Genomic DNA, 23,373 nt, shown 5'->3' with positions numbered 1-23,373 from the left:
AATCTTGAGGGCCATGATTTGTGGTTTGGCTGGCATGCATATTTGTTGTATGATAAGAAGGTAGACAATGTGTTTAGGGTGCATATTTTAAGACAGGCATTGCTGAGAGTTTGGAAGAAGTATAGACATAAGTTGAGTTGCAAGATACCATTGTGGGCAATTCCAAAACACGCAATAGAAAATATACATGCTGGCTTCAAACATTATGTGACTACGTACAAGGAGATCCTAAGTTTGGAAAGAAATGTCTGGTGTTTGAAGTCATATAGCCTCTTGCGAGAAGAGAAGGTTGTTCAAAACTGGTTTCAATATACTCAGCTACGGGCCAGGTGGAAAGAAGACCAGAAAAATGGTTTTACAATGACTGATGAAAATTTGATAAAGCAAGTTAGAAATCAGGGACCAGCACATATCAAACGGATATATCTTGCATTGATAGAGATTGACTCAGAGACAGAGCTTGTTAAGGATTGTATGATAAAATGGGCCCAAAACATTCAGGAAGTTATCACAATGGACATGTGGGAAAAGATTTGGGTGAGGAACGTAAAATTTACTCAAGCTCAAAATCTAAGAGAGAACTTTTACAAAATGTTTTATAGATGGCATTTAGATCCTAAAAAGCTTGCAAGTATGTATCCGAATTACCAGCCTAAATGTTGGAGGTGTGGTGATGAAGATGCAACATATTTTCACATATGGTGGACATGTAAGAAGGTTAAGGCTTTTTGGATAAAGATCTGGTGGAATATGCAGAAGATTTTTAAACAGAGGATAAAGTTTTGTCCGCAACTTTTTTTGTTGGGAATAATTGCAGACGATACAGTTGTGGACACTAAGTTGATGTTGAACTTAATTACGGCAGCAAGACTTTTGATAGGCCAATATTGGAAGAAAGAGGAATTGCCGACCATAGAAGAGTGGACTTTAAAGGTTTCCGACCTGGCAGAGATGGCGAAGATTTCGGCCTATTTGAAAGATCATTCGCAAGAACGCTATATTATGGAATGGAGAAAATGGATTGAGTTTATCCAGAACAAGTATAGGGTTAAGAAGTTTTATGTAGCATTCGAATAAGTCTTCTTTCGTTTTTTTTTTCTTTTTTATTCTAGTTTTTTATATATAGTTAATATTGTTAAGGTGTGTCTTATCCTATATAAGCTAGAGAGTAATGGATTTTAGATTTTATAGTGGGTAGTATATGGTTGTTTATGATTGCCTTTTTATAGATATATACCTTGTATTTAGCTCTGGGAAGTCGGGGGGGGGAGGGGGGGATGGAGGGAGGGGAGGAGGGAGGGAGGTTGGGGGGAGGTAGGGGGGAGCAGGGAGGGGGAAGGGGGGTTTTTTAAAGGAAAACTGTATTTTAAAACTTTTCAATAAAAAAAAAAACATTGGTCATCCTCCTGAGCATAATACTGGAATGATACCAGTGTATCTTACCTGGGTATGCCTCTGCAATAGGAAATCTAAAACACAGATCCCACAGTACTGTTATTTTCTACCTGCCAGGCTGAATGGATAGATCTTTGTTATCTAATTGAAGATACCTTCTTGGCCACCCATATTTCCCTTTGAAGAGACTTCTTTAATTGAGAAACTACCACTGAAAAGACTCGGCACATTGTAAACCAAATCTATTTGTGGGGCTACTGGAAGGTCTTCTGTAGTATGATTTTATAGCTCTAGAGAAGCTCATGGTGGCCCGAGGGGTGGTAGCACAGTGGTTAGAATGCAGTATTGCAGGCTAATTCTGCTGACTTCCAGCAGTTCAATTCTCACTGGCTGGAGGTTGACTCAGCCTTCTATCCTTCCGAGGTCAGTAAAATGAGGTTTGTTGGAGGCAATTTGCTGACTCTGTAAACCGCTTAGAGAGGGCTGTAAAGCACTATGAAGCAGTATATAAGTGCTATTGCTAGGTGCTATTTTAATATTGGGGTTCTCAGCTATTTGGATTTTACAGACAAATGTCAGCACCTCAAATACAGCTATGGAACATTCCGGCAATGAGTGCAATATTTTTGGGACCAGTATTGTACAATCTCATTCACTAATCCATTTAGCAATCAGATACCTATGCTTTGTACCAATTGCAGCTTTCACAAGATAGCCCAGAAAAGGAAATTTCAGTAATCTAAATTTGAAGTTATTAGCGGATAGAGGATAGATGACTGAGGCCAGACTACCCTATTCCAGAAGAGTTGTACCCTGCAACCACCCAAAATTAGGCTTATCTTTTCATTACCACTGAGACCAATGATGGCTCTAGTGACAGTTGGAAATTGAGGTTAGTCCCCAAGCAATGAACCTGTTCCTCAGAGGGTAAGCTACCTATTCCAGAATAAGTCACCTACTTAATTCCTGGACTTGAGAACACATTATCCAAGTTTAGCTTAGTTTGTTTGCCCTCATCCAGCACATTACTACTTCCAGGAAGATCCTGCACAGCGTCTGCTGTTAGTTGTACACCGGTGACATCAAACTTTAATGTTTATCAAACTTTCCTAACTTTGGCAACTTCCAGATGTGTGTACTTAAACTCCCAGAATTCATAAGAATGTCCATGTTGGTTGCAGAATATTTGGAACTGAAGTCTACAAATCTGGAAGTATGAGATTGGAAGACCAGTTTGGTCTAGTAGTGCTTAAGGAATCATGCTAGCATTTCAGCCCCACCTTAGGCAAGGAAGCCAGATGGGTGACTTTGGACCAATCACTCTCTCTCAGTCCAACTCATCTCACAGAGGAGAGGAAGAAGTATGGTATTAGGTATATTCAACAACTCAGTTATTTATTAATAAAGGTAGGATATAAATAAATAAATAAAATACATAAATAAATAACAAACTGCCATAGTTGAGAAATAGTACACTACCAACTGCTGACAGTATTCTTACAGATAGAAATGGAATCACCATATATCAATTTCCAGCCCACCAATTCACTCCAGTGATCAGTGATATCAAAGACCACAAAGAGATTCAGAAGATACAATAGCATTCCTCTATTTCTCTCCCTGTAAAGGACATCTATTAGTGTAATCTTACTGTATCTGTACTATAATCAGATCTGAAGCAGATAGAAATTATAATTGTTTCCTTCTAAAAAAAATATGAAGATGAACATTTTAAAATAGTAACTTATTTATGAAGCTAGTTCAGAATAACATAAACTCTAGTCACTGTAACTCCGTGTTTTTGCTCAGAATCTAAGTTATTGATGTCAATATACTGAACTCATTTTGTTTATAAATTTCAAATTCTGCCTTTTAGGTTTACTAGATACAGAATATAATTTTTATGCATTACAAGACTATGCTTGCTATATTTATTGGTTAACATGAAATACAAAATATTTTCAGGGTAAATTTTCGCATTCTAAGTAGAAACTCCAATCCTATTTCTGGACTGGCATCCGAGTGTTTCTGCTAAAGGTGTTAACAGAAACATGATCAGTGTTATAACAAAATAAACGTATACTTTTAAAAAGAAAATTAGAAATACAGAAGGGAAATTAATTATTATATTTGTGCAACACTGACTGGCACAGGCCTTCAGTAAAATTAATTTACCTTAGCAGGGTAGGCCTCTTCACCATAACCTTCCATTCTCTCAACTTCTTGCATATATAACATTTCTGCATCAGGTGGTGTGAGGCCCCTTCAAACGGAGGAAAGAAAAAAAACCTTTATTAGCTAACTAGTTTCCTGGAACACTTAGTTTCCGCCTGTATCAGCAATACTTTTCGGAAGAGTAGATTGCTTGATGTTTACATAAATAAATTGCTTCAGAAATATTATTTTTCTCTAACAAAACACACAATAAAGCAGATCAGGGAAGATTAACAGATGTATACGTACTCACACACAGACAGACACACAACCATTCAGATGTACATATAGTAATTCACCATATCTTGTGAACTCAGACTACTGAGTTATTTTGATTCAATGTATTTTGCAAATTTAAAAAATAAAGATTCATTCAGTAAACAGTTTAAATAGGTTTTACGATTTATAAACCACAATAGTTGTCTTCATATAACACACTAACCTACAAACAAGGAAATCACAATACTGTCTTACTTAAATCCAATCGTAAAATAACACACAAAATACAAAAGATATAAGGAGCAAAAATGATATTTGTATTCACAGGTCTCTTGCAAATCTATCATAAGCAGAATTTAGTAGATCTGTTGCAGATTCCAAATATGGGGCCAATGCAAAGAACATGTTGGGTCTCTAAAAACTGTAGTTAATTATTCTAAGGCATACATGCTCCATATTTAAACAGTTTGTAAGTATAATAATATTATTAAAGCAAAACTCTTTCCCTTTAAACCAGAGTTGATTATCACTACTTATCACAATTTTCTGATCAATGGAAGCTAGTATTAAATGTTTACAACTATTAATAAACAGAGGTTTTCAGTAGCCAAAGGGCCACATCAAGCAGGGCAAAGATGCTGAAAAGATGAAATACTTTTTTCCCCTACATTCATTTGTCGGGATCACAGTTTAAAATACATGTTGAGCTTACAGTGTTTTTGATGTAGCTACTACTTCAAAAGAATGATAAATAGATTCACCAGATTTCAATCACAGGACCAGAAGAAAGATGTTGTGTTAACAAAGGGATTTCTGTTAACATAGGAACTGTATTTCTCATCATCAATCCTAATTTAAACAATTCCCTATTTTATAGCAACAATTCAGTATGCCACAATTTTCAGATTTGAAACAATGTCATTAATTCAGAACCGATACCTGTATGTTTGATGGAGTAGTGCCACTTTCTGAGTTGCTTCTTCTAACATCTTCTCATCTTGCAACCAACCCTTAAAAATGAAAAACAAAGCATTGTGCTTATTCCTGTATCCATTGTCGACATCCTAAACTCCTTTTGTTGTAAGGTGTTAATTAAAAATATGAACATATACTACTCCATCTGCCTTTCTTTCATCTATTTATATATGTATGTCATCAAACCAATATACTCATAGCAACTTGTATAAGATTCACTTGACAACTGTGTAACTAACTTAACAACTTCAGCGATTTAACAACTGTGGCAAGAAATGTCATAAAATGGACAAAATTCACTTAAGAACTGCCTTGCTTAGTAACAGAAATTTTGCTCTCAGTTGTGGTCATAAGTCAAGGACTACCTGCATCAGCATGCAGGACTGATTTCATTTTTTAAAATTAGTCTTTTAAATGACTCTAAACATGAGACAAAGGCAAGAAAAACTGGCCCATCCTTACCACAGGAAACAAGGCAAATCTCTGTAGAAATTCTTGTGATTCATACTGGTCATAATCCCCAAAATCAGCTGAGGAATTAAAAGGAAACAGGCAGAAATGAAATACTTAACAAACAATTCTGTTGGAAAGTAATTCTGTTAATAATGAAACATTATTTCACAGATGAGCAATAGACCACAAATAATTATTGCATGCATTGAGAAAATTCCTATCCAAACTCCCAGAAGTCATATAAACAATACAAATGGATACATTACAACTTCCAGTTTTCTTATCTAGAAACAGAAGTGTAGATGCAGAAGTAAATAGAAATTATTTACTGAATCTCTATAATTTGAGAGTCAGCTGGGGTAAATACAAAAGGTAGAATGTTTGTCACATAAATTATTGTGATGTATTTTTTCTATCACACTGACAAAATTAACATTCTATACAGCACAATATTATTGCTCTGAGCATATAAAGTATAACAGAAAATGAAATGAATATTCATGGCTCCCCATTCCCATGCCAACAATTCATCTTTTTTTGCCAATCTCTTCTATAATACATAACATCCATGCAAAAATATTATTGATTTAAAAGGAATCTTCATACCGCTAACAATTCAAAGATCAGAATCAGGGCATACTTGCAACATTATTATTACTATTAAAATTATGAGCTTCTTGAGGTACCAGGTGACTGAGCAGCTTGACAACATGGTGTTCTCAAACTAAAGCCCATTGACTCACACCAGAGTTAACCACTGGTAGCAAAGAGATACAAAAAGACATTTTATATTCTGACATCTAGTGGTCATCTAGATTTCTGCAGACCAGGTAGAGTATGTCTTATTTGTTCATTTATACAAGTGTTTTTGCTGCTTCACTCAAGTAAATCTAAACACACTACAAAACTATATAATAAAAAAAATCAATGACACAGAATAAAATCATACAGATACATAAACATGTACATTTAACTCAACAATAACAACAAAAGAACAATAAAAATGCCCACAAGTACTTCAGATAAATATTTTATCTATATTCTCCAAAACCTTAAGGAACCACTTTTCATACGTTTCCTAAAAGTAAGGAAGCTGATCTTATTTCTGGGGGGGGGGGAAATGGTTCCACAGGAGGGAGGTCTGGAAGAAAATGACTGCTTCAAATTTTCCTGCTGTGGTTCATGAGGAGCTCTTAGCAAGCTTTCTCAACCTGCATATCTTGGGATAGGCAGGAAGCAGTCTCAATAATATCCAATTCCTGAGTTGCATAGGAAAGTATAATTTATAATCAGCTGCTAAACTGCAGTAAGAAACAAACTGGCAACTAGTAGAGGGCTCATAATGGTGGTATTACATGAATATGTTGGAACATTCCTATTAGTACAAAGAGGGTTAGGGTTAGGCTGCATTCTGTACCATCTGAAGTTTACAGGTAGTCTTCAAGAGTAGTAGTCCTCGATTTACAACAATTCATTTAGTCACTATTCAAAGTTACAACGGCACTGAGAAAAGTGACTTATGACCATTTTTCACACTTACAACCGTTGCAGCATCCCCATGGTCACATGATCAAAATTCAAAAGCTAGGCAACTGGTTCATATTTATGACAGCTGCAGTGTCCCGGGGTCATGTAGCCAGCTTTTGTGACCTTCTGGCACTGTCATTCAAACAATGATACAAATCCCTTCCTCCAAAATAAGCTAAACATGATTGCAAGTGTGGAAATTACCTTGAACAGCTAACCCAGCAAGAGAAATTGCTTGTTCAAACGTGCAAGGTATGTTTCCTTCCAAGATGTCTTTCTTTAGTTGTAGGTAATACTGGTATCTATGGGGAAAAATGTTTTTCACATGCCTCCGATTCATGAAAATACATATAGTCAACAACATTCTGTGATTATACCTATATGCCTATACCTAAAGATGCCTCTATTTCTCAGCTATCATCAATTTAGGTTTTAAGCAAATTGGGGCCTGAAATTATCTATTTTGCTGATATGATTCTATGGAAGAAGTATGTATAACACTTTCAGTGTGTGGGGAAAAACAGGGTATATAAATAAAATGAATAATATTATATAAGCTGATATATGTACATGATATGATATATGGTAGGCCAGACATTGTAATTTAGTAGAGGAATATATGCAGAAGGTTCCAGATTCTGTCCATGGTTTTTCCATTTTAAAAAAATGAAGCAGCAGACAGTAAGAAAAAAATCAGTATGTGAGACTCCAGATAACTGCTTGACTGTCCAAGTTAGTAATTTTGGAATCAGCAGTGTGACTTTGCAGAAGTCAACTTCCCTTATATCTAAATAATAAATAAACCAGGGGAACTATTAAAGTAATGATCCCCATCTGACATTTTAATTCATATACCAGGTTCTCACTGCAGCAAACTTTTTCTCTACTCACAGATCCTCCGATAGTCACACATATTCTCTTTCCTTCTGATAATATCATTACACTGCTGCTAACTTACCAATTAGCCTACATTACCATTTCTTCCTTTGTACTTCCATTTTTAAGCCTTTTCTAATTCCATCCTTCCTTACTTTTCCCTTGAAGAAGAAGCATCACTTAAATCTGTTACTGCGCTTTGCTATTAAATTCTTCCGACAGATTCAGATTTCATGTCTGAGCTTGAACTAGATAAAGAGTTATATACATGGCCTACTATTCTATAAAATTGTTATATAATCTAAACTGGTGAACGGTGTCCCAGATCTGATGCTGAAGTCTCTTGATAGTAACAAAAAGTTCCCCCAAATCCCATAGATTCAGTTACTTGTATCATATTTACTAGCAACTAAACAATCCATGGCCTGGTGGGTCATCCTTCAGAGATATTTATTTGCTTACTTATTCAGGCATTCCTAGCCCTCGTGCCATCACTCACACCCACACACATCTCCAACCCGCACTGGACTGCTGTGCAACCACCCCAAGTGACATGGCACCTTTTATACACCCTCACACAACCTCCCTAAACCATGCTATGTCTCTTGTGCACCCACCCCAACCTATATGGTACCTTTCACGCACCCCAGCAAATACTCCCCAAGTTGCATGGCACTTTTCACACATTCTCTCTGACCTGCACAGTGCCACTTCCATGCATCCCCTCACTCACTCACTCCCCCCACCTGATAGCAGCTACTTACTTGTCTGCTGGCCTGGGACTTCAGTCTTCCTGCCAGCCTCCCCAATGGCTTTTCTTGTGAGAAGCTGGCAGGAAGCACCGGAAATAACCCTGGGGCATGGCAGCCACTGAAGTAGCCACAATTTTTCCAAATTTCAATCCCAGAGGAGTAATAGGTCCCAGATTTTGAAACATTCTGGAAATTAGCCCATTTGAATTACCTTGATTCAAAAATTGTTGCCTGATAACACACTGTTTTGCCCAATTGAAATGTACAAACACAAAAGTTTTAGTAGTATACAGATAATTTCCTACAGTGATCATCTCTCTCACTTTGCTCAATAGGAATAGCAGCCCATTTCTCCATGGTAAATTGCTTCAGTTCAAGCATACTTCCAACTGTTTATTTCTTTTTTCACACTGGCGCATCACAGGTTGGATGACTATGTTTGTGAAATAAATAGGGATTTCAAATTTTGGTACTGCTTGTTAACTCAGATCATCTCCCTTTCTCCTTTTGTGAAAAGAGCATCCATGAAATTGATGTTCAATGACAAAGTTATACAAAACTTGAAAAAACAAAACAAAAAACCAAAATAGTCAAATGCTTGTTCGCATTCAGTACTTGACATCTCTAAGTTAAGTCTGGGAAATAACTGACTTTGGATTCTTAAGCTGTCCCGTGCAGTGTAAACCAGTGTTTCCCAAATAGTGCCATCCCAGTATATTTTCTCCTACTTTGTAGGACAAAAAGCAACCAAGAACTTCAACATCAAATCTGAGACACCAGTCAGCAGCTTAGTAGGTAAACAACTATTATTACCTTCCAAAAGAAATCTATTTGTGCTTATCTGAGCTAAAATAACTTCCCATGAAAGAAATAATATATTCATCAGGAAGATTTCTGTTCAGATCCAGGAAGACTAGTCTATAGCAAAGATATGTAGAAACAACTGGTATCAGATTCAATAGGGCCATGTTTAAATTTAGTTACTTTACATTTAGAATTATTCCATGCAAGCTTACAAGATTCACCTGGTAATTTCCTGCTGAAGTTGAGAGACAGAAGGCACATAAAATACCACACCAAAGAATACAGTTGGCTCCAATGCATATTTATCCAGTTGCTTTTTGAGAGGCTTATCCAAGTCTATCCACCTGCGCTGGTTCTGCTTGTTGAAATACCAAAGGCTAAAATAGGTAATCTAAAAGGAAAACATGAAAAGGAACCATGTTACATGTTAAAAAAAATAAAAGAAGGTAAATCTTTTTAATATTGTTTTAATTGTTGGGCTTTAATTCATTTTAAATTAATTCATTTTAATTTTATATTATCTTTTTATATTGTCTTTTATATGCTGCCCTGTAAACTGCCCTGAGTCCTTCGGGAATAGGGTGGTATAGAAAACTAAATAAATAAATAAATAAATAAATAAATAAATAAATAAATAAATAAATAAATCACAAAGAGTAGAAATTGTCCTTTCAATCTTTTATATACAATAAACTAGACTAAGAAATCAGCATAGAACAATGCATATCTTTAATTCATGTTTATATATGCAGCATGATCATCATGTAAAACAAATCAATTCAAACACAGATCTTTATCATTTTTTTTATCCCATTTTAAAAAAGCCCCTTTAAAAAAAATTCTTGTCTTTACAAAATAGACATGGTACATACTCATTTCTCTTTATAGCAATCTAAAATTATAAAGGAAAAAGTATCAATTTTGGATGCTTAGATAATTCATAGCAGGACTTTCCACATGAATAAAATATGCTGTCTCTGGTACACATGCATAGCTGCAATTGTGTGTTTTGCTTCAGGTACTCTAATTGCATTTAAGAATTCTGCAGTGTGAAATATATTAAAAGGCAATAACATTTTAATCATGTCCAAACAAACTGCTAACATTAGCAGAAGACATATACCAGTCCTACAGAAACATGACATAACTCTAGACATATTTTCAGCATTCAAGAATAATGCTGTTGTCAGATCTTAATTTGAACAAGTTACTCTTCATTCAATTTCCAGGAAGTGAATCAACCCTAGACAGATTTTTACATAATTATGTTCCATTAATTGCAATTTTTCCTATCTGCTCAACAAATGGCATAGATGTTCAATCTAAGAATACTGGTGGTGGGAATGCTTAACAATGGACTGAACTAGTGCAAAATACATGAACACAGGAAAAAAAACAATGTGGAAAAACTAGTGGTACAATGTTATTTATTTCTTACGGAATATGTCAGAATAACAGAGTTGGAAGGTGCTGTGGAGGTCTTCTAGTCCAACCCTCTCCTTAATCAGGAAACCTTATACCATTTCAGACAATTGGTTGTCCATTTTTTTTCTTTAAAAGCTCCAGTATTGGAACACTCACAATTTCTGGAGGCAAGTCATTCCACTGATTAATTGTTCTAACTGTCAGGAAATTTATTCTTAGTTCTAGGTCCTTCAAAATCAAGAATAAATGTATATAATACTTTGAAAATTAAGCAAGATTTTTAGCACTCTGCTAATCTGTCAAGTTAATGAATATTTTGCATATAGAACTTCACCAATCGTTATACTTAAATCCTGTTGAAATGAATTCAGTTTAACCAAACCTAAAATGGGCAAAGCATGATACTACGTATGTATGATACTATGTAAATAATTACCTTGTGCAAATCACAACCTCATTGCCAGTAGTATGATTGTATAACTTACAGTATTCTAATTGACATGAATCTTCCTCCTCCAAAAAAGAAAGTACATGAAAAGTTCTCTTGCCTCATGACACTAGCAGCCAGTTTGTTATCATGATCTGTGTGAAATCCTTCTTCCACTTCAGAACTTTCTATAGACATAAATAGTTCAGTAATGAGCGTGACGGGATTAAGGGTTATGGCTCTCCACTTAATGCTGAAACTGTGTCAGACTTGCTTCTTGGCTGCTTCAAAACAATCAATTCAAGAAACAACCTCGGAGTTCTGTGAAACATGTTTATTGGAAGGAAGGTTAAAAGTTATGACCCCCAAATTCCAGTGATTACTTTCAAGTGAGGTACTTACATAGAGGCAGTTGAGACAAGCAAAACACTTGTTCACTTGTTCATGTTTATTTCAACGCAGTGGGATGGAAACTTTTCTCTTCCATGAAGAAGTCTGCACGTGTTCCCTGTTTTAGTACCTGCAGACTCTTTATCAGTGCGAGAAGAATCTCTCACAAATTCTTTAGCATTCCTCATAATTGGCAATGGCTAGCTGGAGCTACTAGGAGCTGTACTTCAACAAGTACAACTGAAAAAAATCACAATTCTGTCAAGTGAGTAAAAGGAATGATGCTTATATCTGTCTTATGTTTATATCTGCCTTGTACAAACATTTTTAGTGGGCAATGTTCATGAACAGATACATGGGGGGATGCCAAAAATGTTTGGAGTACAAGGTTTGCTCCCAATCAGTCAAGACAGGCATTTCTCCAGGCAGATCATCTGATCTGACAGGGCTTCAACATAGATCCATGGAGATCTAGCCTGCAGTGTATGCCTCCCAGCATACACAAAGGGACAGCACAGCAGGAGGCTGATGGTGCAGATCAGCAGAGGGGCTGGACAGCTCCAGGTGATAACTGCTCACTCAGGATAAGCCTAATGACTTAAGCTGTTGACAGCCCCAGGCATGGTCAGCCTGGTGGGAAGCCAGGATCTACACCCATTGTCACCTGCACTGGCAGGAAGCCCAGGTTTGAACTGATTGGATGCCATCCACCAGGGCAGGTACAAATAGACGCCAGGCTTCCCTGTTTCCCCAGTTCGTTCTGTTCAGAATAAACTCATCTTCACCCCAGCTCTGTGTCCGTCTCTATGTGAAGCACGCGACTTTACACTGGCGACGAAGGTGGGATCCTGCTCCGGAAAACGCTAGCCGCGGACGAACTCCCATCGGCAGTTCAGGAACCGACGCAGGACGACCCGGACCGAGGTAATGGCACAACTGGGACAATACCCCATCTTCAACAGCAACCGCCCTGAGGAGTGGGAGGCGTTGTAGGTCAGCTCGAGTGCTACCTACGGGCGAATGGGGTCAAGGACGACCGACAGAGAGCGGCGGCGCTACTCTGCAGCTGTGGCACGGAGACGTATCAGCTGGCGGTCGGTCTGTGCGCGCCCGACAACATTCACGCCGTCGGGTACAGCGAGCTAATATCCAAGCTAACGGAACACTTTAAGCCCGAAACATCAGAGATAGCTTGGCGGTACCATTTCGAGAAACGGGACCAACGTCCAGGCGAGACCGCGAAGCAGTACATGGCTGCCCTGCAACAAGCGGCGAGACTCTGCAACTTCGACAACCTCGAAGTCCGTCTGCGGGATCGGATCGTCTGCGGGCTAAGGGACCGGAAGCTGCGGCAGAAGATGTTTGCCAAGCAGAAGCTGACCCTTCGGGACGTCCAGGAGGAGTTCTTAGCCTGGGACATAGCGGAGGAGTCCGACGCAAGGGAGAACGGGGCCATCCATCAGCTGTCCGGCCACGATGACGCAGAAGGGAGAGACTTTGAGGTGGACGCCATCCACCGCCAGCAGCGATCGACCACCTACTCCCGGGACCGCGTGAAGGAGCAGCGCCCAGCGACAGCCGAGCAGCGGTACCAGGAGTGCGGATGCAGAACAAGCGGCCCCTGGTCTACCCAGTTCGCCGGCTGCAGCACCCATCGCTCCCGGTCTACCCAGCAGTGCGGCGGCAGCCCCAGGTCTACCCAGCCCGGCTCACTTGGGCATCACCGGTCTACCCCGTGCATCGGCTGCGGGTCTGGAAACTCCAACCGATCTACCCGTTGCACCAGCTGCGGAGGACAGCACCCCCGGTCTACCTGCCGGTTCAAGTCGGCGAAGTGCAGAGCGTGCGGGAAGACCGGCCACATCGCGGCGGTCTGTCGGAGCCGGCCGAGGGACAGTCTGCACGAGGTGGAGGCAGATTTCCAGCTGGCCACAGGTACAGGGGAGCGGCCGCCGAGGTTTACGGTTAGCCACACGGCAGGACGGTCGGCTGTTTGCGAAACCAGGGGACACCCACCCCTTATTCCAAAAATCAAACTGAGGGTTAAAATTCAAGGGGTCCCCTGCGTAATGGAACTTGACTCTGGGTCAGCCGTATCCATTATCTCCGCGCGGACTTTCAGCGAGATCTGCAAGCAGAGCGGCCAGCGGGTTCCCCTGAGGCCATCCAAACTGACCCTCTCAGACTTCCAGAACTCTCCGATTAAAGTCAGGGGGGAGGCGTTGGTGACGGTCCACTACAAAGGGTTTAAGGGGAAGTTGAGCGTGCTGGTCGTCGAAGGGCAACGGACCAGCCTTGTGGGGCTAGGATGGTTCAGGGCGTTGGGCATTGGGATCACCGGGATCCACCAAACGCAGAGCCACACCTCCCTGGAGGGCATCTGCAGGGAGTTCGCGGATGTCTTCAACGAACGGTTGGGGAAGTACACTGGGCCCCCGATTTCTTTTAAATTAAACCCCCTAGTCCCACCAGTCAGGATGAAGGCGAGGAGAGTTCCCTTTGCGCTCAAGCATAAGATTGAGCAGGAATTGGATAAGTTAGTGGAACAGGGGGTGCTGACGCCGGTAGATGGGGCGGACTGGGAGACCCCCATAGTTACCCCGTTAAAGGCAAATGGGGACATTAGAATCTGTGCAGATTATAAGGGGACAATTAACCGGGCGTTAAGTGCGCATTCGTACCCGGTTCCCGCCGTAAGCAGCATCCTGGCATCCCTGCAAGGTGGGGCGGTATTCGCGAAATAAGATCTTGCCCAGGCTTATCAGCAGCTGCCGGTAGACCCCGAGGCAGCAAGGGCCCAGACCATCATCACCCACAAAGGGGCGTTCCGGGTAAACCGACTGCAATTCGGGGTGAGCGTAGCTCCGGGGATTTTCCAGGAAGTCATGGAAAAAACGCTAAAGGGGATCCCCAGGGTTTGCCCGTATTTTGACGATGTCCTTATAGCGGCCAGCTCGGAGGACGTCCTGGCATCACGGCTAAGAGCGGTACTCGGTCGTTTTAGGGATGTGGGTCTAAGACTGAAAAGGGACAAGTGTAAAATTGGGGTTACAGAGACGGAGTTTCTGGGATTCAGGATAGACGCGCAGGGCATCCACCCGTCAGCCTCCAAGGTGAGGGCTATCAAGGAAGCCCCAATTCCCAAAAACAAAGCGGAGCTGCAAGCGTTCCTTGGTCTCTTAAATTTTTATCATACATTCCTGCCGCACAAGGCGACCATCGCGGAGCCCTTGCACAGGCTCCTGGACAAACAAACACCCTGGGACTGGACTGCCACACACAGCCACAGTCACAATCACCCAGAAGAACAGCAGGAAGGGTTTTGGGGCATCCATCTGCCTGGCAGGGAGCTGACAGGGAAAGTAGGCAAGAGCCTGAGGGCAGCAGGTCACAAAGAGCCAACACAGAAACACATGCACACACACAAATCAGACCAACACAACAAGACCAAGGAACAGGAAGCAGAACCGAAACCACTACAGAGCCAAGCCTGAGAAGATCAAACAGGACACACAGAGCCCCCAGCTACCTCAGTGATTATGTTCGCTCTTAAGCCTGGGGGGAGGAGGAATCTGGAGGGTTAAATGTAAAAATTGTAAATAAGCTGTATATAGTTAAGAAGGAACGACAGAGGATCATCCTCACTATGGGGGAAGGGGTGCAGTGTATGCCTCCGAGCATACACAAAGGGACAGCACAGCAGGAGGCTGATGGTGCAGATCAGCAGAGGGGCTGGACAGCTCCGGGTGATAACTGCTCACTCAGGATAAGCCTAATGACTTAAGCTGTTGACAGCCCCAGGCATGGTCAGCCTGGTGGGAAGCCAGGATCTACACCCATTGTCACCTGCACTGGCAGGAAGCCCAGGTTTGAACTGATTGGATGCCATCCACCTGGGCAGGTACAAATAGACGCCAGGCTTCCCTGTTTCCCCAGTTCGTTCTGTTCAGAATAAACTCATCTTCACCCCAGCTCTGTGTCCGTCTCTATGTGAAGCACGCGACTTTACATAGCCCTCCAAGCCCAAACTGACTGTGCTCATGGCTGGATCACTGTTAGGAAAGATGGCCTAGAAGGGCTCTGGCACAACACTGCAGGGATAGAGACTTGAGTGCCTTACAGCAGAGGTCCCCAACCTTTTGGGCACCAGGGACTGGTTCCGTGGAAAAAGGTTTTTCCACAGACTGGAGAGTGTGTGGTTTTGTGTGCTGCCTGCATTCCACCTATGGAGCTTTGTTTGTTTGTACGGACCGGTTGCTGGCATGCCGCGGCCCGGTACCGGTCCATGGACTGGAGGTTGGGGGTCCCTGCCTTATAGTATGCGCAGCTGGGATTGAATCACTGCCAGAGTTTGTTCCCACTCTGCTTGGACAGGTCAGGATCTTGCATAGCTGTTGCTGTAAAGATATTGTTCCAAAATAAGGGATAGGAGAAGGGAAGAGAATAGCTATCTTGAAAGCGCAACCTGAATTTCAGAAGTTGTACAGACTGGCAGGCTCATCCTATCCATTGAGTGGTACGGTTTTGAATTTAGTTGCTTTGTTTTTTACTTCAAATGGAAAGTGTTTGTTTTTTTGAGCTAGTTTTCAATTCCAGACAACTACCTGGAAAGTCCCTACAGTTTTCTAGGCAATATTTCAGAAGTGTTTGCATTGGCTGCTTCCTAGGGCTGAGAAAGAGTGACTGGCCCAAGGTTACCCAGCTGGCTTCATGCCTAAGGCAGGACTAGAATTCACTCTCTCTTGGTTTCTAGCATGATGCCTTAACCATTACAACAAAGTGCTCTGTTTTGTTAGGCAGCAGGGTTCTATAATTGTTTCATTTGCTATACAGATTGAAAAGAGGGTAGGTTTATTTCTTCTCACATGGATTCCTTTGTCCTTTTGGGGCATGGTGGTGCAGCAAAATTTGCAAACCCAACTTAATCTGTAACTGTCTACACTCTTTATCTATTTGACTTCACTTACATCTCTTCTGAATTCACTTAAATGATATGCAGGATGTTTTTTTTAGCATTTCTCAGCCATGTCTAGGTCCTGTAGAGTTTGTGTGTATCCACACTTGCTCTGCGTGAAGACAGTCAATTGTTCAAACAGAGATCATGATCTCTTACCATAGCAATCTGATTTTGCCTCTCTAAGAAGGATACAGATAGCACCATGTCTCTCTATATCTCATTACAGCTAGTCCTTGCTTAGCAATCACTAGTGGGACTAGCAACTTGGTCACTCAGCTGAAAATCATGTGACCATGACTGGGCTTACATCTTACTTCCCCTTTGATCATGAAGTGAAGCGATACAGTCACTAAGTGAACCATACCTGCGCTTACAATTTTTACCTAGTGAAATTGCATGCTGGCTGCAAAGCAGGTGAAGGGCAATGTGATTGAGGGACCCTGCAATGATCATAAATATAAGGATTGGCTACAAAGTTATTTCTTCAGCACTGCTGTATACTTTGGTCACACAAGCAAACTTTACATAAAAGTAAAAAAAAATGCACACCAGGTTCCAGACAAATGTTAAGGGGTAATAATAACTGTAGACAGGAAATATACTAGAAACAAGCAACATAGATGTATATATTTAAATGTGCTCTACGTATAGCATAATACTGTACCGACTCATTCTTTGATAATGGTATTAAGACTGTTACAATGGATTGACTTAATCCTGATAACTAAGAAGACTCAAACTAGATGGATTTTTTAAAAATTATCTTTCTTGAAACTGGGAACATAAAATATTTCCAAGTATGGTTAAGATATTTTCATGCCATCTAGACAGCTGAAACCTCATAACAAATTGCTTCACAAAAGTAATGCAAAACACCAGCTGCTGGGGATTGATTCAAGCAGCCTCAGATGAAGGAGGATTAGCAAAGACAAACCAAGGGGGAGCAAAACCTTAATTCCTACAACTAACTTTTAAGTTCAAATGACCACAGGAATCTGTTTATCTTTCAGCAAGGATTACCATGTGATGTAGTCCTAATATTCTAGATGCAAGTGTTTAGGATTGTATAATGCAAATTACTTTAAGCAGTAGTTCAAAAATGTCGGACTCAGTGTCTTGCTTACTTATAAGGCTATTAACTTTTCCAACTAATTAGAAACACATAATGTTGGATATAAATAGTCCAAGGTACTGGGCCTGCTAGAAATATCTGTTCCCAGAACATTTTTTAAAGCTCATAATAAGCAGTTGTAATAAAATAAGCCACACAGAGACAAAAAAATGAATTTTCTTGACTAGTTCCTGCCATATTCTTTTTTTACTAACTTGAACCAAAGTTCAAAACAGAGAATACAAATCTAGAAATAATTCTAGAAGCAGGAAATATTGACATACAATACAATGTGTCCTCTTCATAATATTTAAAATACCATGTTGTGAAGAGAGATTTGAACGGGCACCTAGAAGTACTAAGGTCTGCAAGCTCACAATACATTTATTAATAATGTGCCAAGGCAGGAGACCATCTCAACATCCCCATATTAGTCTTGATTTAGATTATACCCCATCTGCTGATAAACATGGTTTACATTTCTTATTTTACTTTTAGTATGCTATTCATGGGAATGGAATGAAAGATATGAGTACTATAATCAAAATAAAACAAGCAATCCTCCAACAAACTGGATTGTAACAAAATCTATAAATTGCAGACAAATGCTAGTATAAAATCATTTCAAATGTTTGGGTAAATAAATGTATCTTAATGTAACACCAAGAACATTTGATGTTAGTACCAGTTGAACTTCCTTTAAGTATTACCACAGAAAAAGCCCTTTCCTTTCCTTTATGGCTGTTTATGGGCCACAGAGCACCCAGTGCAAGAACATCGTGACTACAAACAGTCATTGGGCCATAAAAATGTCTTTGTAACATATCATATTTTTGTTTTTTTAAAAAGATGGGGATATGGAATATAAAGTGCAACTAAAATGTCTTACTTTCAAAAGTCCTAAGCTCCAACTTACTCAAATTCAAAGTAGAACAGTAAACTCTCTCCCAGTCAGATAATATATACTGCTCAAAAAAAATAAAGGGAACACAAGATAAGTCATCCTACTATTAAATACAGTACATTGTGTTGTTTTAAGTGTTCCCTTTATTTTTTTGAGCAGTATATAATATTTTAGTTGCAAGATAAACGATATCAACTTGCATGAATACTATTACAAAATGCTTGGGATTTTTCAGTAACAGTAATTTTCAATAATTTTTGAATCTATATCCAAACCTATTTGCATGCTGAAAATGGCAGAAAAATGGCAGAATGTCAAGCATTTTGTCAGTGAGATAGAATGTTTGTAGACCAGTTTTTTTCAACCTCAGCAACTTTTAAGATATGTGAATTAAATTCCCAGAATCCACCAGCCGGCATGGAGGCTTGTCAATTCTGGGAGGTGAAGTGCACACATCTACAAAGTTGCTGAAGTTGAGGAACACTGATGTAGACCATGAGCAAGCCATCCCTCTATCTATCTTTATTAGTCTGTTGTAGAACAGAATAGTCCAAGTAGACAAAGATGGGCAGGATGAACTGTCACTTCTTCTGTCAGTCAGGTCTCTAGTTCAGCTGTTTTCATCAATGTTGAAATAATAGATAATAGTCATTTTATCAGTTGGTGTTCTGGAATTAAAGATCAGGGTTTTGGAAGGGATCATCACTGATGTCATATTGACTTCCTTAGTTAGGCTGCAACCTGAAAGAGAGGCCATCCAACTATTTACCCTGTTTGTAGCCTCCCTGGCTTACTTAGTATTTCAATGTTCATTCCAAGGACATTATCCATGTCCCACTGTCTTCCATTTTCTATGCTCCAAAGAGGCTCCTAAAATTTCAGTATAGTGTCTTCCTGTTTGTCAAAAAGTGATAATGTTAATCAAGCTGCAATTGTCAACGATGGTTTAAGAATTAGTATTATATGTGAAGCTATGTAATGTATCATGTTTCAAAAAATTCAAAATTTAGCAGAATGTATGAACCTAGTCATTAAGTCATGAAGTTTACTGGATGACCTTAAGCCAATGCTTCTCCTCAGCCTAATCTATCTTATTTATTTATTTATTTATTTATTATGGGACTTATATGCCGCCCTATCTCCCGAAGGACTCAGGGCGGCTAACAACAATAAAATACAAAATACAAAATACAAATATTTTTTAAAAAATTATCACAAAGCCCCACTAAACCCAATAAAAACATTAAAAACATAATAAAAAACCTTTATCATCAGTCCAGGTCGGCCTGTTGGAAAAGGTATGTCTTGAGGTCACGATGAAAGGACCGGAGATCTGGGGCCATCCGGAGCTCCCGGGGGAGCTGATTCCGCAAGGCAGGTGCCCCAACAGAGAAGGCCCTCCCCCGGGGGGTCGCCAGCCGACATTGTCTAGTGGACGGCACCCTGAGGAGGCCCTCTCTGTGTGAGCACACAGGGCGATGGGAAGTCGTTCCTGGCAGCAGACGGTCCTGCAAGTAACCTGGGCCTAAGCCATGTAGGGCTTTATAGGTAAGAACCAGCACCTTGAATCTCACTCGGAGGGCAACCGGTAACCAATGCAACTCACACAGGAGGGGTGTAATATGGGAGTATCGGGATGCTCCCATCACAACCCGCGCGGCCGCATTCTGCACCAGCTGAAGCCTCCGAGTGGTTTTCAAGGGCAGCCCCATGTAGAGAGCATTGCAGTAATCTATGCGGGAGGTAACAAGCGCATGAGTGACCGTACGTAAAGCATCTCGGTCCAGATAGGGGCGCAACTGGCGCACCAGGTGAACCTGGGCAAATTCCCCCCTGGCCACGACTCCTATGTGATCTTCCAAACTGAGTCGTGCATCCAGGAGGACGCCTAAGTTGCATGCCCTATCAATGGGAGGCAACACCTCTCCCCCCATAACCAAAGATGGTAGATCTTGAACTGCACAAGATGCTGATACGTAAAGCCACTCAGTGTTGGCTGGGTTGAGTTGGAGCCTGTTCTTCCCCATCCAGATTCGTACCGCTTCCAGGCAACGGGACATCACATCGAGGGCATCACTGGGTTGGTTCGGGGTAGAGATGAAAAGCTGGGTATCATCAGCATATTGATGATACCTCACCCCGAAACCATGGATGATCTTGCCCAGTGGCTTCATATAGATGTTGAACAGGAGGGGAGAGAGGACCGACCCCTGAGGCACCCCACAATCGAGGGGCCTCGGGGTTGACCTCTGTCCTCCTGCCAACACCGTCTGCGAACAGCCCGAGAGGTAGGAGGAGAACCACCGTAAAATGGTGCCTCCCACTCCCAACCCCCAGAGACATCGCAGCAGGATACCATGGTCGATGGTATCAAAAGCCGCTGAGAGATCTAATAGGACCAGGACAGAGGAATAACCCCTATCCCGAACCCGCCAGAGATCATCCACCAGTGCAACCAATGCCGTCTCCATGCTGTACCCAGGCCTGAAACCCGATTGGTATGGATCCAGGTACTCAGTTTCCTCCAGGACCAATGGGAGCTGCCGTGCCACCACGCTCTCAACAACCTTCGCAAGAAAGCGGAGGTTGGAGACAGGACGAAAATTATTCAAAATAGCTGGGTCCAGAGCAGGTTTCTTGAGGAGGGGCCTCACCACCGCCTCCTTCAAGGCGGCAGGGAAGCACCCCTCACTCAAAGAAGCATTAATCACTGCCTGGAGCCAGCCTCATGTGACCTCCCGAGCCGCATAAACCAGCCAGGAGGGTCACGGGTCCAACAAACAAGTGGCGGCACTTAATCTACCCATGATCCTGTCCACTTCATCTGGAGTCACAGGGTCAAACTCTCCCAAATAATATTGGCCAGACCCGTCGCTTCTCCCTCGTCAGATACTGCCCAATTGGAGTCCAGACCGGTCCGAATCTCAGCAATTTTGTCCAGCAGATGCTGACTAAACTCCTTGGCCCGTCCCCGTAAGGGATCTTCCCCTGTCCCCTAATTTAAAAGGGAGCGGGTCACCCTAAACAGGGAGGCCGGGCAATTATCTGCGGACGCAATGAGGGTGGCGAAGTAAGCACGCTTACTTAATCTTCTAGTTTAAATGTATGCTTTCCTAGGCTCCTTAGGATAAAGTAGAAATAAAATGTAATTTAAAAACAAATCCCCTCAAACAGGCAAGATATCTGGTTATAATAGAAAACTAGACAACTCATGACTTGTTGGGCCATTGTTTCAGAGATATTTCCTTACAATAACATCAACAATGGCAAGAACTTTTAATGTACTGCCTTCACTTGAAAAGGTTTTAAAAATTCAGGGAGATATTCAGAGATGTTTTATGATAATTTTATGTCATGTTTTATCAAATTTACCAAATTTCAATTATACAGGAATCATGGATTCTGGATTTTGGACAATTCTGTAAGCTCATTTGAAGTACTTTGGTTGAAAAATTGTTGGTCAATAGTACACAGTTTCTCCCAATTAAAGATTACAGACACAAAGGTTTAGTGTACAGATACTGATCTGGAAAGTTTTCCTCAGGAACATCCAAGACTTGGAAGATTATCAAAATGTCTTCCAAATTATGTAATGTGGGAGAGTGATTAAAACAGAAAGCTTTTTTAAATGAACATAGATAATAGACATATTTTCAGTTTGAATGAATATTCGGAGGAATGTTGCTTATATATTTGTGGGTTGTCTATTTCCTTTTCCTATCCATACTTTGTTTCCAAAACAATCTCTGCAAGATTGCTTACTGAGGTGAAGGAGGGGAACCCTTTCAAATTTTATAGTCTGGTTTTAATACCCTAAATCTGGATTTTAACAGTGTAACAATTAGAATATTGTACTAGAACATGTGAGGTTCAAATTCAAATCTCTAATAAAACAATAAGCTCACATGACCTAGCACAGGGGTAGGCAACCTCGGCTCTTTTATGACTCATGGACTTCAACTCCCAGAATTCCTGACTCAGGAATTCTGGGAGTTGAAGTCCATGAGTCATAAAAGAGCCAAGGTTGCCTACCCCTGACCTAGCACCATCTCTTAGCCTGATGTTATAGTTTTATAACAAAATGGATCTACATGAGAATCATGAATGCTGCCTGAGAAAAAACAGAGAAAAGTAAAGAATTATTAACCCGTCCAACAGAAAATATGGACAATAACTTCTGCAGTAGATTCAGATTGCCCTCCAATTTCACCATGCATTTTATTTTTTTATTTTTTTATTTTAATTCCATTTATATCCCGCCCTTCTCCGAAGACTCAGGGCGGCTTACAAGCTTAGCAATAGCCTTCATTCTATGTATATGCCTGCTTATTAGGGCTTTCACACACACCCCAAGCGGCATTATTACAAAGTCAGCTTAATTGCCCCCAACAATCTGGGTCCATTGACCAAGGCTACCTAAAATTCATTTTTTTTAGTATGGAAAACATTTCTACACAAAGAAAGCATCCTGTCTGGAGACTGATACTAGTATTATGCCATATGCAGTTGATCTGGTCCATGTATTAATTTGTAACAAAACACTCCTGCCACACCAAGGGACTCCTGCTCAGCTTTATAAAGAGACCTAAATGAGACCTTTTGTTGTGAGTCAGCATATTTTCCTCCCACTGGAGTGAAGGGACAATGGAGACTGTGCAAATCCCACCCTTAATATGAAGAACTGAAAGCCATCTAAGCTTCTACATCATTATCCAAGAAATGAGCATCAAACTCAGATATGTCCAGAATTAGCTAATTAGCTAACAAAAAAAAAATTACTGAAAAACCAAGAGATAGATAACTCTAATATTTACCTTTACAAAAATAGAAAATCTTCAGAGGCAAATAAACCTAATGAACCACACCTGTTATATTGAACACATTTGGTGTTACCAACATCGGTCTATAATCTGTTCAGAGTGGGAGTTGAATATGCCGGAAAAA

General features: G+C 40.8%; 1 protein-coding gene across 4 annotated transcripts in view; it reads right to left on the bottom strand.

Moving 5' to 3' along the window:
- The window catches only part of PTPN21 (protein tyrosine phosphatase non-receptor type 21), a 65,581-nt gene that overhangs the window by 26,672 nt on the left and 15,536 nt on the right, over positions 1-23,373 (bottom strand). For all 4 annotated transcript variants that reach the window (XM_081322101.1, XM_081322102.1, XM_081322103.1 and 1 more), the window contains exons 3-7: positions 9,437-9,606; positions 6,988-7,085; positions 5,266-5,333; positions 4,768-4,838; positions 3,571-3,658 (exon numbers count right to left, since the gene is read on the bottom strand). In XM_081322101.1, coding sequence (XP_081178227.1) covers positions 3,571-3,658; positions 4,768-4,838; positions 5,266-5,333; positions 6,988-7,085; positions 9,437-9,606 — 495 coding nt within the window. The remainder of the gene's footprint in view (positions 1-3,570; positions 3,659-4,767; positions 4,839-5,265; positions 5,334-6,987; positions 7,086-9,436; positions 9,607-23,373) is intronic.

The sequence above is a fragment of the Vipera berus genome (genome assembly GCF_964194415.1).
Source record: "Vipera berus genome assembly, chromosome: 1".
Classification (NCBI taxonomy): domain Eukaryota; kingdom Metazoa; phylum Chordata; class Lepidosauria; order Squamata; family Viperidae; genus Vipera; species Vipera berus.
The sequence above is the reverse complement of the archived record's forward strand: the minus strand, read 5'-3'. Positions and strand labels throughout refer to the sequence as shown.